The 16,631-nt window shown below is 51.7% G+C and overlaps 1 protein-coding gene across 3 annotated transcripts; it reads left to right on the forward strand.

Annotated features, from left to right (window-relative positions):
• Positions 1 to 351: 351 nt before the first annotated feature.
• CD34 (CD34 molecule) lies at positions 352 to 15,913 on the forward strand. 3 transcript variants are annotated; one of them, XM_040617006.1, is made up of 8 exons: positions 352 to 612; positions 6,926 to 7,060; positions 7,799 to 8,082; positions 8,193 to 8,270; positions 10,691 to 10,844; positions 11,164 to 11,204; positions 11,971 to 12,135; positions 12,474 to 13,817. In XM_040617006.1, exons 1-8 carry the CDS (start codon positions 534 to 536, stop codon positions 12,522 to 12,524), a joined length of 987 nt encoding a protein of 328 aa, XP_040472940.1. In that variant the 5' UTR covers positions 352 to 533; the 3' UTR covers positions 12,525 to 13,817. The 3 variants fall into 3 exon arrangements, with proteins under 3 accessions (XP_040472940.1, XP_040472941.1, XP_040472939.1); XM_040617007.1 differs by having other exon boundaries at positions 12,477 to 13,817; XM_040617005.1 differs by lacking the exon at positions 12,474 to 13,817 and adding an exon at positions 13,828 to 15,913 and having other exon boundaries at positions 353 to 612.
• Positions 15,914 to 16,631: the final 718 nt, after the last annotated feature.

Below are 16,631 nucleotides of genomic sequence, written 5' to 3' on the forward strand. Positions count from 1 at the left end.
CACTGCCACAGCCCAGCCCTGGGACCGTGCACGGGGGGTCACTGGCTGGACCTGGGGTTCCTCCACTTCTCTGCTCTCATCAGATGGTGTTTACTTTGCTTTGAGGGAAGTTTAGCAACGTGCTCCACTGTAATCCTTCCTTCCAGCTGGAGCACGTTGTATCCCTGCCTTTGCTTTGATGGGAAAGCCGGCAGCTCTCAGGAAAGAGTTAAGCCCAGGGAGGCTTTGGGATCCTTTGCTGGAGAGAGGGCTGCTCTTTTGTTTGTTTTGAAGCCCTGGCAGGAAAGTGGGGAGGAGAAAATTACCTAAGTGATAGTGAGGTTGCCATGAACCGGTATAAAACTGAAATCAAATCAGAGAAACTCCACCTCGCAGTCTTGAACCATAAGCACAACCCCTGAAGAGAAACCCACCCCACCACCGAGTGATCTCAAAGGCTTGAACTAAACCCAAGCTACATGAGCTCAGAGCTGCTGCAGGACTGAAAGCCCAAGAGCTGTCACAGCCAGTTTTAGTGGGAGCTGCGAGCGAGAATGCTGTTCTTGGGAAGTTTAAGAATAATGAAGTGGAAGCAGCTTTTCTGGATTGCGTTCTGTGTTGTGGAGTTGTCCGGTGAGTATCGACTGCAGAAAATACCAGGGTTACAAACGCTGAGCAGTAGAGCAGTGTGAGACTAGTGCATGGGGCAACTCTTTGTGACTTCTGAAAGAGCAGCTCGGGGGGATGTATTTTAGTGGGCGCTTGGCGGAGATTGCAATTTCACATAAAGAACGCTGTGGTGACAATTTACAGGACGGCACTGCATCAGGCATCCTGGCCAACACGTTCACAGCGATGTGCTGCAAACAGAAAATGCTGGTGGTTTGTAAAAGAGAGGAATCAGGGTGTAAGAGCTCCTCATAATTTTACAGGTAACACAAGGGGATGCAAATGCAGCATGGAAAGCTGTAGAGTGCAGCCGCGGTTCAAGTAATTTCTCAGTCTGCGCTGGTGTAAATTAGCTTTACTTTTGTTTTGTGGTAGGAACTAAGCATTTTCTGCAAATCAAATGAATCTCCATAAATATTAAAAACTCCTATTTGAGCTCTTCAAATATTCATCATATGAAAAAGTGAATAATAATACAGAGATTTTCTCTAGGTAATACTTTTTAAAGGGTTATATTTTAGGGAAATATTACCATTCTTGTCCTGAACCCAACAACCGTAAAGTAATAAAAAGGGACAAAAAAAAAAAAAAAAAAAAAAAAAAAGTGAAGCAGTGCTCTGTGCTGCATTGTGTGCTGGGACAGGAGCCAGGAACGTGCGGGTGTCTCCTCAAATGTAATTTTCCCTTACTCACATGAATGTGAGCAACTAGATCTATTGAAAGAATTTGCTGTGTTTTGTTCTTGCGTTTCACGGTGCTCCTTTCATGTTCCCTTTGCTGCCAAGGTATATCGCTCACCCGAGCGGTTGCGCCTGACCCTCCAGTCTATGTTAATTCTACAGGAAGGAAAAAGCCAATTTGATTTGAGAGAAATAAAATTCAGGACTGTCTGGTTGGGCTGAAGTGAGCAGTGAGCCAGGGTGTAAGACAAAAGTGTTTACCTGAAATGCGAAACCTGAGTTCCTTGTAGTACAAAGCAAAAATGATAGAAAAGTGATAAAAACCTATGCCTTTGTAAAGACAAAGACACTGGGTGACGGGGGATTTAATGCTGCAAAATGTCATTCCTTTTGCCAGCATGGTCCATGTTTCTGCAGGATATCATGGTGCTTTATTAGCACTTGCTGGAGAGTAGAGGAGGTTTATTTCTGTTCAATGTAGCTGCTGGGCAGAGCAGAGAAAAACTAGGGAGCTCACCTGGGGGGCCCTGCATGCTCCCACCCCTTCGGGGAGTCCCAGTGAATTAAGTGAAGGCTGCAGCTGACCAACTCGGGATGGAAATCCCAATTTGGGGGGGGAGTTACTTACGTTGGCTCATGGCAGCACTGCCGAGGGTGGGACAACTGGCCTCCCATGACACCTTCAGCTATGCCAGGAGTTCTACAGGGGGATAAAATAACCCCCACGCCATGGGTGGCCAGCTGCAGGTCTTCTACAAATACCACGTGTGGGGAGGATGGAAGCTGGGTTCCAGGTATCAAACCAGTCTGACTCCAGAGCGAGGGGCAGCCTTGCCCAGCCTCTCAGGGATGCTCGGTTCTGGGCTTTGCTTGACCCTTTGGGGAACCGCTGAGTTGCACTGTGTGTGGGAGCGGTCTGTGCCTGTCCCTGGGCTGCAGAGCGGCTGATGCTCGGGGCTGCTGGAGACCCCCCTGCCTGCACAGCGCACGGTGCTGCGAGCAGTTTGCAGTGGCAACGCTGAGTATTGCTAAAGCACGTGGGGAGCTGCCCCTTGCTTGTCTCAGAATCTGCGTGGAAATGGGAGTATATATTCTATTTGCACCCAATACAAACACTTTTTTAAAAAATATTTGATCTTTATTTTTTACATCTTTCTTATTCATCTCTGCCAAACTTGATTTTTTAAAAAAAAATCTCTTTTCTTGTTATTTTAAAGCATTTTTTCTTTCCTTCATTCCTTTTGCAAGACCTAGAAATGTTCTAAAAATCAAGGAATGAAAAAGGAGCATTAGAACTCACAGGCACTTGACTTTAACTTTCTTTAGAGGGCTGCACACTGTAACTGCTCAGGCCAGGAGCAACCTGGCTCCCCAGGAAGGTGCTGGGCTCCCAAGCAGCACCCAGCTGTGGGAGACACCCCCACCCCCCCCAAGGGAACCCTTGGGGTCCCACAGCTGGGCTTTGGGGTGGCGGCTCAGGGGGCTCCGCAGCCCCCTGCCCCAGGCGTCCTGCGTGACTGCGGCCCCACACCCATATCCTGTCTGGGAGAAGGAAAAGGGGGAGGGGAGGGATTTTTATCAGATATTTCCAGAGGGAAGAGGGCTCCACCCGCTTGAATTCCTGCCACATGGCTGAGAGCAGTAAAACTGGAAAGGCATGAGTAATGCAGGCTGAGCCTCCGAGGAGCTGCTGCTGGAAGCCTGGGCTGGCGGCAGCTTCAGAGCTCCGTGTCCCACGGTTCCTTACCCTCCTGCTCCGTGTCCTGTGGTTCCTTACCCTCCTGCTCCGTGTCCCGTGGTTCCTTACCCTCCTGCTCCGTGTCCCGTGGTTCCGTACCCTCCTGCTCCGTGTCCCGTGGTTCTGTACCCTCCTGCTCCGTGTCCTGTGGTTCCTTACCCTCCTGCTCCGTGTCCCGTCGTTCCTTACCCTCCTGCTCCGTGTCCCGTGGTTCTTTACCCTCCTGCTCCATGTCCCGTGGTTCTTTACCCTCCTGCTCCGTGTCCCGTGGTTCCTTACCCTCCTGCTCCGTGTCCTGTGGTTCCTTACCCTCCTGCTCCGTGTCCCGTCGTTCCTTACCCTCCTGCTCCATGTCCCGTGGTTCCTTACCCTCCTGCTCCGTGTCCCGTCGTTCCTTACCCTCCTGCTCCGTGTCCCGTGGTTCTTTACCCTCCTGCTCCATGTCCCGTGGTTCTTTACCCTCCTGCTCCGTGTCCCGTGGTTCCTTACCCTCCTGCTCCGTGTCCTGTGGTTCCTTACCCTCCTGCTCCGTGTCCCGTGGTTCTTTACCCTCCTGCTCCGTGTCCCGTGGTTCCTTACCCTCCTGCTCCATGTCCCGTGGTTCATTACCCTCCTGCTCCGTGTCCCGTGGTTCATTACCCTCCTGCTCCGTGTCCCGTCGTTCCTTACCCTCCTGCTCCGTGTCCCGTCGTTCCTTACCCTCCTGCTCCATGTCCCGTCGTTCCTTACCCTCCTGCTCCGTGTCCCGTGGTTCCTTACCCTCCTGCTCCGTGTCCTGTGGTTCCTTACCCTCCTGCTCCGTGTCCCGTGGTTCCTTACCCTCCTGCTCCGTGTCCCGTGGTTCCTTACCCTCCTGCTCCGTGTCCCGTGGTTCCTTACCCTCCTGCTCCGTGTCCTGTGGTTCCTTACCCTCCTGCTCCGTGTCCTGTGGTTCCTTACCCTCCTGCTCCGTGTCCCGTGGTTCTTTACCCTCCTGCTCCGTGTCCCGTGGTTCCTTACCCTCCTGCTCCGTGTCCCGTGGTTCCTTACCCTCCTGCTCCGTGTCCCGTGGTTCCTTACCCTCCTGCTCCGTGTCCCGTGGTTCCTTACCCTCCTGCTCCATGTCCCGTGGTTCATTACCCTCCTGCTCCGTGTCCCGTGGTTCATTACCCTCCTGCTCCGTGTCCCGTCGTTCCTTACCCTCCTGCTCCGTGTCCCGTCGTTCCTTACCCTCCTGCTCCATGTCCCGTCGTTCCTTACCCTCCTGCTCCGTGTCCCATGGTTCATTACCCTCCTCTTCTGCAGCCATTGGTGCCAGCAGTACCGCGGAGCTGGCTCACCGCAGCGCTTTGCCGCAGCTCAGCCGCAGCCCTTGCAGGTTCTAGAGCGCCAGCTGAGCCTGGAAAAAGACTTTGTCAAACACATGGAAGAGTTTGAGAAACTCCCCTGGGAGAGGGTTTCTGTCTCAGAGCACTGGAGTAGGCACCCTGTTAGCAAAAGGTTTACCAAGAGGTTCCTGTATCAGCACAGGCGGTGCAGGTGCTGTCGGGGAATCCCCTGTGCATTGCCCCCCCCACCTCGCAGGGATGGATGTGCGGGGAAAAACCCACCCCCCGTGTTTCGTTTGTGGTGGGTGCAGAGTAAGGCAGAAACTGTGGAAACTTGTCTCCTGTTTCCTGAGCCCTCACCACTGCAGAGTTTTGCCTTCTATGGTCCTGCTTTAGTGCTCAGGGATGAGTGTTGGACCAAGTCAACTATTTTAACATTTATATTGCTGCTTTTTTATTTGATTCCAGCTGAGATACTTCCTAAGCCTCATTAACAAACCAGCTTTAAAACCCAGAGGCATTCACTTTTTAAAAGCTAGACAGGTAAATACAGTAGGTACTGTGAAGTAGTTTGCTTTCATGTATCTATGTGCTCTTGCTTCTACGTGTGCTAGCACTACCAGGTGGAGATTTCTCTGAGGTTAATAAATGGCTTGGCTTAAACTCTCAAACCCTTAATACTAACAAATTCACAAAGTTTAGCAAAGCCAGTAAAAATGTATAGTGCAATGAATGACCCACTTTAGCTGAGCACCATGTGGATTATCCAGCCCACGTCTGGATCATTATTTATCTCATGAGTCCTAAGGTTTCAAAAAACTTAGCTATGGTTTCTATAAAAGTCCTGCATTTGCTACAAGTAAAGGGGAAAAAAAACCATACCATGTGACAGGTCTTCTTACAAATTACACTGAGCAATAATCCAGGCTTCAATTTATGGTATTTAGTGTTGAAAAGACTTTGATTAGAAATACCTCTGGTGCTTTGCAAACATCTGGAATAGTTCAGAGGTACTTGGGTGGCTGTGGCTCTTGGGGAGGTCAAGTCCAGGTGCTACATTGTTCTACTGATGTAAAGTTTCCTGCTAATGTCCATGCAAACACAAAGCCATATGCAAAGCGTGGATTTAACTTCATGCTACTCATTATTCTGGGCATGCAGTCATGCCTCCTGCTTTTGATTTGTTAAAATTCATCAGAAATACTTGGTGATTTAACCAGTTGGAACTGAATTGTCTTGGAGAGAAGAAACTTCTCCCTCAAATAAAAGCCGTGCCAAAATCTCGATCCCAGCTCCAGACACCTGCGCCGAGCCCTCGGCAGGGCCCCCCGCCTCCCCGGTGCTCCCACGCCCTGAGCAGCTGCAGCCCAGCCGAGGCGGGATGGGATGGAGCAGGATGGGGCACAGTCCCCACTCAGCACCCTCCGGTATAACCACCCACCGGCTGCAGGCACCGCCGAGCAGCCCTGCCTGCTCCCACCCACTGCCAATACGAACCGCAGCGATCTCGGTCTTTGCTTTTCATAAACCGTCCAGGCTCCCTGGACCCGATCCAGCAAAGTACTGACATCCCAATGGAGAAAAATTCCTGCCAGGACAACCCCGAAGTGCACGACACCGAAACGCATGTTTATCGGGCCGTGGGTGCTGCCCTAGTGCCGGCGCCGGGCGGCTGGTCAGGATCTGTCAGTGCTGCTCCGTCTCGGAGGGTTTTTGGAGGGATGAAGTAACTTTTCTTGGAGCTCAGGCTCTCCTCGGCAGAAATACAAATGAAACAACGTATTTTGTATGATTTTCTCTTTAGTGTCTGGATAAGAATCTTAAACAGCAACAGCCCTGGAGTAGAGACTGAAGCTGTTTTTTACGAGTGGAAATAGGTCTTAAGAATAGAAAAGGTTAAGAAATGGGAAGAAATGTATTTTCACTGACTCATATTGTTCATTTCAGAAGGAAAAGCTGGAAGTGTCATCTTTGTAACATACCAGGAAGCAATATATAAACTTTAAGTTAGAACAGCAAACCATTCTCCAAACATTCTGTTTTACCTCCAAAGATGTTTTTGCTCATGAGTCAGGGCTGATCCCGAGCCAGTGGGAATGTTTCTATTTACTTTGAGATTGTGCCTGCAACTGCAAATCCAACTCATTTTTCCTAAGCTGTACAAGTGATCTCTTCCAAGGCCTGAGTCTTTCCTCCAAGGATTATAAACCCAAACTACTACAAAATCCAGCTTTGTGCAGAGCTTTGTGCATCCCTCGGTAAGCCCAGGGATCGGTAAGGATGAGGGCAGAAACGAGCCTGTCCCCCTCCAGCACCACCCCAAGAGCCCCGGAGCCTCTGCAAGGGCTGCACCCAAGTCTGGTGCTCGCCCAGCCAAAATGTTTGCGCTCTGAGCTTCTCCCACATGAGCTCTGAGGCAGCCTGCCACTTTGGGGCAAGAAGAAAGCAAATTGGTGAAAGCAGCTAACCCTGCCCTGCCCACAGGGACCCTCAGGGGCGGATGGGGGATGGGGGGAAGGAAGGCAGCCCCTAACACCTTCTTCTGCCCCCAGGCAACGCTTCTGGGAGCCCGACAGACACCCCCACACCAACGGCCACGGCCACGGAGACGAAAGGCATCAGCAGCATGGCAGCCACCACAGCCCCCAGAGCCCCCAGCAGTGCCGAGCCGGCGGCAGAGACGTCTGGTAATCACCCCCCCCCCCATGACTCCTGGTAGCATTTGCATTAATAATCAGATGTATTAAGGGCACAGGCTTGCCCTAAGAAACCACATGGTTGGTGCGTGGGTTGTGCTCTTGAAAAGGAGCCTGACAGTATGGTCGAAAGCTTTAATCCTGTCCAAAAAAACCCCACCTGGGCCAACCTGCCACTGCTGTCTTCAGGATGGGTGGCTTAGACACATCCTTTGCAAAACAGCCAAGAGATGATAGGACAAGGTGCTCCTTCATCTTTTATCTTAACATACTGATTCTTTGCTCGGCAAATGACACCCATAAGACGTCTGCCAGCCTTTCCGATGACAGGCCAGATGTCGGCTCTGAAGGGCTTTGAAGCAGGGACACTTGCCCAGGTGGATGGTGCCTTTCTCTTACACTGTTTGAAATCAGTGCATCTGTACGAAGACTCTGGGTCAAGGGGGTGATGAAGGTGACGCAGGGGAGGCCGGGCAGTGGCATCCTTGCTGTGGTGCAGCATGCACCCAGGAAATTAGCCCATTGTAAGCAGATTATGAAGCGCATGTAACAATTAGGTAACTGAAGCAAGTCTAATGTGCGTTTCTTATACAGCCAATAACACGTTCTGGTACTGCTGGCTATGACAAATCAATATTATACTTCAGTCATCGCAATGCCACGCATTGATTTTAGAGGACTTAAGCTTTTCTCACGTATCCTTTTCATTGCATTTCTTCAAAACTGAAGCTGCTGCCGGGTCCCTGGCAGCCAGCCCCACAGCCCCAGGGCTCAGCAGCAAGCAGACGAGCCCACAGCCCAGCCAAGCCCCCACACAGCTGCCAGGCACCCCCCTGGACCCGGACCACACGAGCCGAGGGGTCTCCACCGCCAAGAGCCAAGCAACACAACCCAGCATGACGGCAGAAATCCCAGGGTCCACGGCAGCTCTGGCGAGCTCTCCTGCCAGCTCAGAGCATCCTCTCATCTCGGCTGCCACCACGTCACTGCAGATAGCCAGGGACAGCTCCAAGGTGAGGATACAGATGGACGCCGTGGGCTGTGGGAGCACGAGGGGGCTGGATTTGTCCCACAGCCCCCCTGACAGTTCACTGATCCTGCCACTGTCTTTTTTCCCTTCCAGCTCATCACATGCCACAATGTCAAAGAAGTGAGTGACACTGCAGCCATCTGCTTGCAGCTCAACGAGTCCAACACTTGTGTGAGTAGCAGCCCTGTGTGGCCACGTGTGTCTAAGCGGGAGGACATGCAGGAGGAGGGGGGCTGCAAGCAAACAGCCAAGGGCAGGTTCCTGGAGCAATTGGCTTGGAGCAATGGGGTCACCCACCATGCCTGGGGGGTTGGTTTGGGTTATCTCTAGGGCAGAGCATCTGAACTGTGCCAGACTGATGGAGGTGGGGATGATCACAGCAGTCCCAGGAGGATCCCAAAGGGACGATCACAGCAGTCCAAGGGGAAATGCAGCCTCCTGGCTGCGTAATGCCTCCTCTTTCATAATTAAGCTCTGGGGTCAGTTTAGCTTCTAAAGTATCTCTGCCACATTTAACAGGAAATCTCCTTTGTTCTTCTCCTTCCTCTTGCCTGTTGGGAATGCGAGCACCTTTTTTTGTCTTGCCAAGTGCCCTAGGAAAGAAATCAAGGCATGTGAAGGAGCACGGGTGGCTGAGCAGCATCCCCATCTGCGCTGACTCCTAAGGGAATCCCAGGCTCTCCGTAACTGCCCTCGGCCTTGTGCCCCAAAAATGAGGCATTTATAAAAGCAGAAGAGGGTCCAGCTGAGACACTGCTGTGGGTGGGAGGCAAGACCCCTTTCACACTGGAGGTACAACCTGCCACAGAGGGCAGATGGTGCTGGATCTTGCGGGATGGCAACTTGGCAATGCCCTGGGTATAAACTGACAGTGATTAATTTTATTTTTGCTGGTCAGCCATGCTGCCGCCACTTGGGATGAGTGAATTCTTTCTTGCCTTTTCTCTGCAAATTTGCAATGAAATGGTATTTAGACTTGCTCCGGTATACAGGGACTGCACTTTAGCAAGAATCCACATGGAAACTCCTCCAGGAGGGAGTGATTCTGATCAGAGATGCCATCCAGTGGGCAGCGGCCCCTGGGCACAGGGTTTATGGACACCGTGCCCGCACTACATACCTGCAGCACATAAATGGATGCATATGTAACTGATAGAATACGCTATAGAGTCGTATGTAAATTGCACACGCTCTTAACCCTCGCTGCATGTGAAACGCGTCAAACTGCTCCACTCCCACCCGTGTTTTCCTGGGAGCTCGCACCTCACGGCAGACCCCCCACCCTGCCTCCGCTTCGGCCATCCCTGAGTGGGAAAAACCAGCTCAGGCTCAGCAGCCGCCGGACCTGGGAAGCAGATAAGAGTGTCTGGGAGGAGAGCAGATAGGAGGGACCGTGCCGGGTCTCACTTTCCTGCTGGCCTTTCCCAAAGCAAATGAGCAATAAGCTGGCACCCAGCGCTGCTAATTGCAAAGGGAAATTCTGACACTCCGATGAGTTCTTTCCACAGCAGAGAAAGGAAAATACACACTTGGGTCTCTTGTTCCATCTTGGCCTTTCTCACCCCAAGCCAAGCTCTACAGAAACAGCTGAAAATGATTTGTTTGTTATCCTCCCATGGATAAGTTTCTGCATTTTTGTATGCTAAGAGGATGTGGCGATCCGAGCACAATCCTGAGGCAATTCTAAGGTGCTGAGCCGCCTGGCTCTGCACAGCGCTGCAAGGCAAGAGGGTTTTCTCCTCCCTGGCAGCCCCACGTTGGTGGGTGCCCCCCGGGGAGCAAGTGGAGGGTAGGGGCAGGGGGGAGGTCAGCTGGAGCCGGTCTCTGTCTCAAGGGGGTGGGCAAGGCCACAGCTCAGACGATGTCCCCAGCTGGGAGGATGTTAGGGAAGCTGAGAACGTCTTGTAGCGACTGGGGGCTCTGTCTCCAGGCCTGACCGTGGCTGAAAATAGACCTGAGGAGAAAGGCTGTCCTGTCCGATACAGAAATTGGCCCACAGAAGGGAAAGGCTGCAGCTCCTCACTCCTCTTCCTCTTCCACCCCAGAGTCAGTTCAGCTCTAAAATGTAAGAAATTTGTATTTTTTTGCCTAGCCTTTGATCAGCGACCTAGCAAAAACATTGAAGACATTTCCTAAACAGGAAGGCTCAATGCTTCTTTGTTATTTCCCTCCTTTCCCAGCCCCTGCCTGGGACTCTGAAACAATGGGGCTCTTCAGGCGGCTGTTTCTGTCCAAAAATTGGAGAGACTCGCTATGCAATCCAGATCCTAAATTTAGCTTTGCTTAAATGCCATTTGCAAGAGTTGCTAATGATATCTTAATTTCATTTATTGTCATTAATTTAAGAAAGAAGCATCTCCATTTTCTAGGTGTTGGTGTGGGGGCTGCGAGCAGCAGTGAGGTGGGAGGTGAAGGTCTGACACCCCCGCACCGCTTGTCACTGCTTGTTGCTTCTCACAGCACAGCCGAGCCGCTGAAACACAAAGGGTGAATGCGGAGCACTACCAGTAGTATCCTCAGCGTAGCTGAGGTGAACTAGTCCGTTCGGTTGGTTCAATGGCTGTTTTTTGTTTTTCATGAAAATTTTGCAGAAACATTTTTTAGAGACGAAGGGATCGGACTTATGGAGTGCAATATGTGAAGAGAGAACCCGCCCTGTTCCATCCTCATCCCCCTGCCAGATAAAACTCGCTAAATCTGAAGTGGACCGTGACTGTATGCTCCTCATCCTTGTCGGCAAGGGAGGTCAGTTGAGCCGATTCCTTTGGCTGTCATTAACACCGCTGGGTAACGAGCAATGTGGGCAATGGGGGAGGGGGGCTGTCTGTGGGGAGAGGCTGTGGGGCACAGATCCGCAGTTACAGCCAGGGAGGAGACTTCTCCCTGTAGCTGCTGCTCTTTCTTCTGGGGCCTCGCTAGATCCACGGAGCCGTGGCGTTGCCTGCAGAGCAGCGAGGGGGCTCACCGCTCCTCCGTGCTCAGCAGTGGCCAGGCTCCTCCGTGCTGACGTTGGCTGCAGCGTGACCCTCCGTGTAATGTGCCTCTCCCGTTTTAAACCTTGCAGATCCTGATCAAAATGTGCTCCAGAAGTCTCACTGGGAAAAGGTAAATTCCTTAAGCAAATTCAGCTGGAAAAAAATGGGTGGCCTGAGTGGCTGGAGAAAGGAGATTTTTAGACGGGCAGTTGAGGCTGGGGCAGCCGGCTGAGACCTGACCTTGCCTCCCTCTCGGAGGGGCTTGTTGAGCGTTGGCACATGAGATGGCTGGAGCCAACCCCCAGACCTGCAGCAAGGCAGTGGTGAACTAGTGCAACTAGAGGACCAACGTAACCACCGAAGGCAGAAATGCTTGAAATAGTTACTGTAAAATTCTGCAGTATCTTCTCTAAAAAGACCCAGATCCCAACAATAACTCTTGGGATGTAATTGGCACTCTGCTTCTTCAAAGTACCACGCTGACATTAATTAATTCCTCCTCTCAACACGCCAGTGAGGCTGCCATTGGCTTGTAAAGCTGAGCTCCAGGTGCCTATATAAATAGCAGCCAACAGAGCTGCAACAGCAGCGCACGGAGATATTTCAGCCGTGCAGATGCACGCTCTAAATCTAAGAGCAGGGCCTGAGCATCTGGTCTAAGGAAGAAAATTTCCCTGCGCCACAGAAGGTGCCAGGATGGAAATGGGACCGTGAGGACGTGCAAGCTCACAGGGCGAGTGCAAAGCTCAGGAGCTTGGGTAGCAAAGCCCGGCTTTGTTTACGTGAAGCTCACCAGGGAGGTGAAGAACAGCATTGTTTGAAGCCCGGTGCCTGTTCTGCAGATGCACATGTTTCCTGTTTGTCAGACTCCCGGCTCTCTTTGGTGTTTTTTCCAGTTTGGAATAAAATCCCTTAAACTGGAGACCGTGAGGAACCACCAGGACTTTTCGCAGAAGACCCTGATTGCCTTGGTCACATCTGGACTCATGCTGGCGTTCCTGGGCTTGGCTGGATATTTCCTGATGAAGCGGCGGAGCTGGAGCCCGGCAGGAGAGAGGCTGGTTAGTGCTTACAGGTGGCAGAGCCGCAGGTAGAGGAGCCCGGCAGCGCAGGCAGTGCTGGAGCAGCCGGGAGGTGCCTGGGTGGGAGAGAAGGGGGCTGCTCCGCACCCTGCGGCTCGGTACCCCCCGCCTGTGTGTGTCCCCAGGTCGATGGGATGATGTGACCCAGGGCTGGCTCAGCCCTGGCACGGCAAAGGGCAGGAGCAGGCAGGCCAGACTGTGCAGGGTGAAGGGAAACCTCTCTTGCCTTCTAAAATTAACTCTTAGCTGATTGCTGCTGTGGGAAAACCGCCCCTTTCTCGCTTGTACTTCTAGGTCTAACACTTCTTTTTGCTCAGCAGCAAGAACTCATCCAGCAAGACCCCTCCAGAGACACCGAAACCTTATGAATCTGTCATTAAAAGTGACACACTTTAACTTTCCATTCACTGCATTTGAGTTACGTGTCTGTCTTGTACCAATGCTGTAATAAAGGCTATTTCTCCCCTCACTTAACAACCGATGGTAATAAAATATATCAAGAAAGAAAAAGAAATTTCCTATATCCATTTTCCCCTTTCCAGGCAGGCTGGCTGCTGAGGGTTCTTCCCCACCAGTGACTTTTGGGGACGTGAGCCCTCTGTAAAGTGAGGACGGGCCATGCTCTTCCCCCATCGTGGGCACGTGAACAGTCATGTCCTGGGAAGCCATTAGGTTGTTTCATTGCCAGAAAGGATGCTCCCAAAACATGCAGGTGGGAAGTCAAGCACACGTGTCAGCGGCAGGGACATCATAGCCTGGGCTCTGGAGCCCGCTGCCTCCGAGTACCGTCTCCTGGATGCTGGCAGCCAGTGAAAGGCCATGTAAACGCATGGCAGCATCAATCCAGTTTCTAGGTGCAATGTGTCCAGTGCACCCGTCTCTCTGCCACGGACCAGGGTGTCAGCAAAGGGGCTGAGAGAATGACGGGGGGGTGGGAAGCTTGGCAGCCTGCCAGGCGTGCTGGATGCCGCTGAGCAAAGCAGGAGTGGGGCTATCTGCTGCGGCAGGGATCACCACCCGCGGCCAGGGACCACCAGCGCCCGTTGCACTGCTATCAGACCTGCCACGGTCTGACACATGGGGTCTTACCGTGGTGGGGGGTGGAGGCAGCTCTCCTATTGCTCTGGATCCTCCAAAGGCATCTGCTCCTTGTAGCAACAGCGGTAACAAGCCACACAGCACATCTTTGCGTGCGCTGGAGTGCAGTCCGGCACTTCTGCTAGCACCTTGCTGTGAGCTGTGTGCATTCACAGGCTGAAAGAAAGGAGAGGGAGAGAAGGTGGTAATTTCCATAGCTTTCACTCAGCTCTTACTGGGCCAAGGCGGAAAGCAGAGGTGATCTGTCACAGGGTGGCTTTGCAAACCCAAGGCAGAGTCATCTCCAAAACCTGGTTATGAGAATACAACAAAACCTGATGGCTTCTCTTTTCAGGTCTAGGAGACAAAAATGCGGTCCCTGGCTGGTTTTCTTGCTTCATCTTGCCACGGCATGGTTCAGGCCCTCTGTTCCCCTTCTCATCAGCGAGAGCAGGTTCCCATGCCTGCAGTTGTTTGTACCTCCTGTGCAGGAAGCGCAGGCAGGCAGCCAAGACGCTGCCTGCAATCAAAGCCGCTTGCTGTCAGCCCTTTCCCTTCCCTAACTCTGCCTTTGTTATTTATGTACCTGTTTAGGCTGAAGACCCATATTACACAGAAAACGGTAGCCAGGGAAACACGATGCTGATGATGCCCCCCCAAGAACAACCTGAGCCGCAGGAGAAGCCCAACCTCAACGGTGGGACTCAGGAGAACGGGACTGGCCAAGCGTCCTCCAAAAACAGCCACTCTGCCAGGCAGCGCAGCCCCGCCGACACCGAGATGTGACCCGGCAGAGAAGAGCATCCTTAGCGTGAACTGCAAGGGGAGCAGAGAGACAAGGGAGGGCAAGAGTTTTCTATGGATGGTTAGGGATTTGCAGACCTTTTTTTATTGTTATTATTTCTGTGAAGAACTTCAAAATCAGCCTAAAGCACATTAAGCGCCAGAGCTGCCAAAGACCTGCTTCTCTGCCTCCTCCTGCTTCCCCCATTGACCACACAAGACACTTTTTCGCAGCTGTTCTCTGCTTTTGTTGTTAGAAGAACATAATGAGCAATGCAAGTGCCCTTAGCCCTGAGCAGCTTTTAAGCAGAGGCAGACTGAAGCTACAGAAGCCTCGAGCCAGACTCCAGACAGCCAAAATTTTTTGTGGCAGTGTGTTAGGCTGATTAAAATAGTTAAATTGGGATTTCAGTGACAAAAACCTCTCAGGTTTCAGATAATTTTGTTTAACAGAGTTGTTTTTAATCTCATCCTTAAGTGCAGGATTTCTTCCTCTTTTAAGAACATCACACTTAATCCCCTCCTTGTGCTTTAGGTTGTCTTTAGTATTTCCTACTCCAGCAAAATTTGCTGAAGCTCTGTGAAAAACTTTCCACATGGAATTGCAGGCTGAAATGTGAATAGACTTCAGAATTGTTTCCTTTGCAATCCTACCAGTGCGCAGGTAGCTGTTTTAGAGTAAAAACCTTCCCCAGTCTCTTCACATCAGGGACTGCAGAGAGTGTTTGACAAGGCAGAGCCAGCAATCAATTGCTGGGGTGAGATGGGGAAGTTTTGATACCGCTGTCGACAGCTCTGCAGACACCGGGGGCTGGCAGCCCCACCGCCCACCCTCCCGCCGTGGGGGCTGGTGGCTCGGGTAGGACATAAAAGATGCCAAAGAGCTCCCAGTGCAATGAGTGCTAGTCAGCAACCCGGCTCTGCTGCGAGCGCCTCTCCCTCTGCATCAGCCGCGGGTACACAAACAAAAAATTGTATTTTCGCTTTGGTAAGTGAAGGCCAACACCAAAATCCCAACAGCAGCAGCAGGTCCTACCTCGTGCTGCAGTGGTGCTGCGCCCGAGGCCCAGCGGTGCTGCCAGCTGCATCGTGCAGCTCGGTGAGAGCATCCTCCGGTGAGAGCCAGGGACCAGGGGCAGGTTTGTGCTCAGCCCTGAGCAAGTGCAGCTCAGTTTTGGGGAGCCCGAGCTGTGGGTTTTGCAAGCCTGGTGTTGGCGATGAGGCTGCAGTTCAGCAGACGCTGGTCAGACCACAATCTCTGCTGGCGGCAGCAGCGACCTCCACATCCAAAATAAGGACAAAAATGGCCCCTGGAGCTAATCTACCTTCTCACTAGTGAATTTATTGCAACCTTTTCTCAGTGCTGAACACCTGAGGGGAAGGCTTTTTTTTTTTTTTTTCTGGTACAGCAATGTCCGTCATTATCTGGGGCTGTTTTATGAGTGCAAGAGTCATTTAAACATGGTTTAAAATATTTCAGGTTTTGTTTGTTTTGGTGTGAATTGCTTCTCCCAAATCTCATTGTAAATAACCCCATTTGGGGGAAAAAAAAAAAAAAGAAAAAAAAAAAAGAGTATTAAAAATCAGCTTCTTCGTTGTGTCCTTGGAACAACAGCGTGTTTATCCCACCGGGACACTGGCTCTGGCTGTGCCGTGTGCCAGCGCGATGAGAGGACAACGCCTCGCAGAGAGGTTGTTTCCCAGCAGAAATACGATGACTAAAGGCTGTGGCTTGTTCTGCGCACATTATTCCCTGTCTTTCAACAAACACGTTTGCAGGACAAGTGACGTACAGCCCACTATAAAACCGCAATTGTTTGATTTTCTGATGTTTAAGATGTCCAGATAATTCCTGGAAAAATAAACAAGGCTTTAGCCTCAAGGAGTGACCTGCAGGGGTCTGACCTGACAGCAGAGGGTGTGCGTGTGTGCACACGTGTACGAGGATGAAGATGAAGGCTTCCTCACTATGCAATAACCGGCAACGGTTCCTGCCTCAAATAATTTGTAGGGCGATGGGTCCTGCCTCAAATAATTTGTAGGGCGATGCATGGCAGTCCTGTAGTGCCTGCTCTTGTGGAGATGCTCGAGCTCCACTGAGAGCAGGAGGTTTGGAGCTGGGTATCTTTACTGACCTGGCCTCTCCTCTCTGGGATGCCCGACCCTTCCTAGTCCTTGTTTCCCAGACAGAGACACACCGGGTACCGCTTGTGGGGTACTGAACAGGGATCCCCACTGCCTATTCTGTTGCAGTTTGGGGAAATCTGACCTCCGAAAGCCTGGCTGCAAGGGGAACGGGCACTGGGAAATGAAATTACTTTCTTTCCCGAGAGCCCTGGCTGCGGTGGAGCACGGAGAAAGCACTCCCAGAGGCTTGGTTTGCACTGTGGGGTAGGAGAGGGAGCTCAGGTTGGCTTTTTTTGTTGTTGTTTTTTGGAGATTGTTTATTTAATCAGCACTGCTTACTGTACCAAAGTAGGAGATCTAATCAAACGTCAGGTGCATTTTTCATAGCTGAGGGTATGCCCTACAGCCGAGCAGACAATAAAGTTACAGTCAACTGCTCCGGCAAAACAAAAGCTTTCTCTGAAACATCCAGATTGAAGGAAACGCCG

Source organism: Falco naumanni, chromosome 17 (genome assembly GCF_017639655.2).
Source record: "Falco naumanni isolate bFalNau1 chromosome 17, bFalNau1.pat, whole genome shotgun sequence".
Classification (NCBI taxonomy): domain Eukaryota; kingdom Metazoa; phylum Chordata; class Aves; order Falconiformes; family Falconidae; genus Falco; species Falco naumanni.

What these genes read in the sequence shown, in the direction of transcription:
- CD34 (XM_040617005.1), top strand. Translation starts at nt 534, where the DNA reads ATGCTGTTCTTGGGAAGTTTAAGAATAATGAAGTGGAAGCAGCTTTTC. An exon ending in GCCGGCGGCAGAGACGTCTG is followed by an intron (nt 7,061 to 7,798) that starts GTAATCACCCCC and finishes TCAAAACTGAAG; the next exon opens with CTGCTGCCGGGTCCCTGGCA. An exon ending in AGAAGTCTCACTGGGAAAAG is followed by an intron (nt 11,205 to 11,970) that starts GTAAATTCCTTA and finishes TGTTTTTTCCAG; the next exon opens with TTTGGAATAAAATCCCTTAA.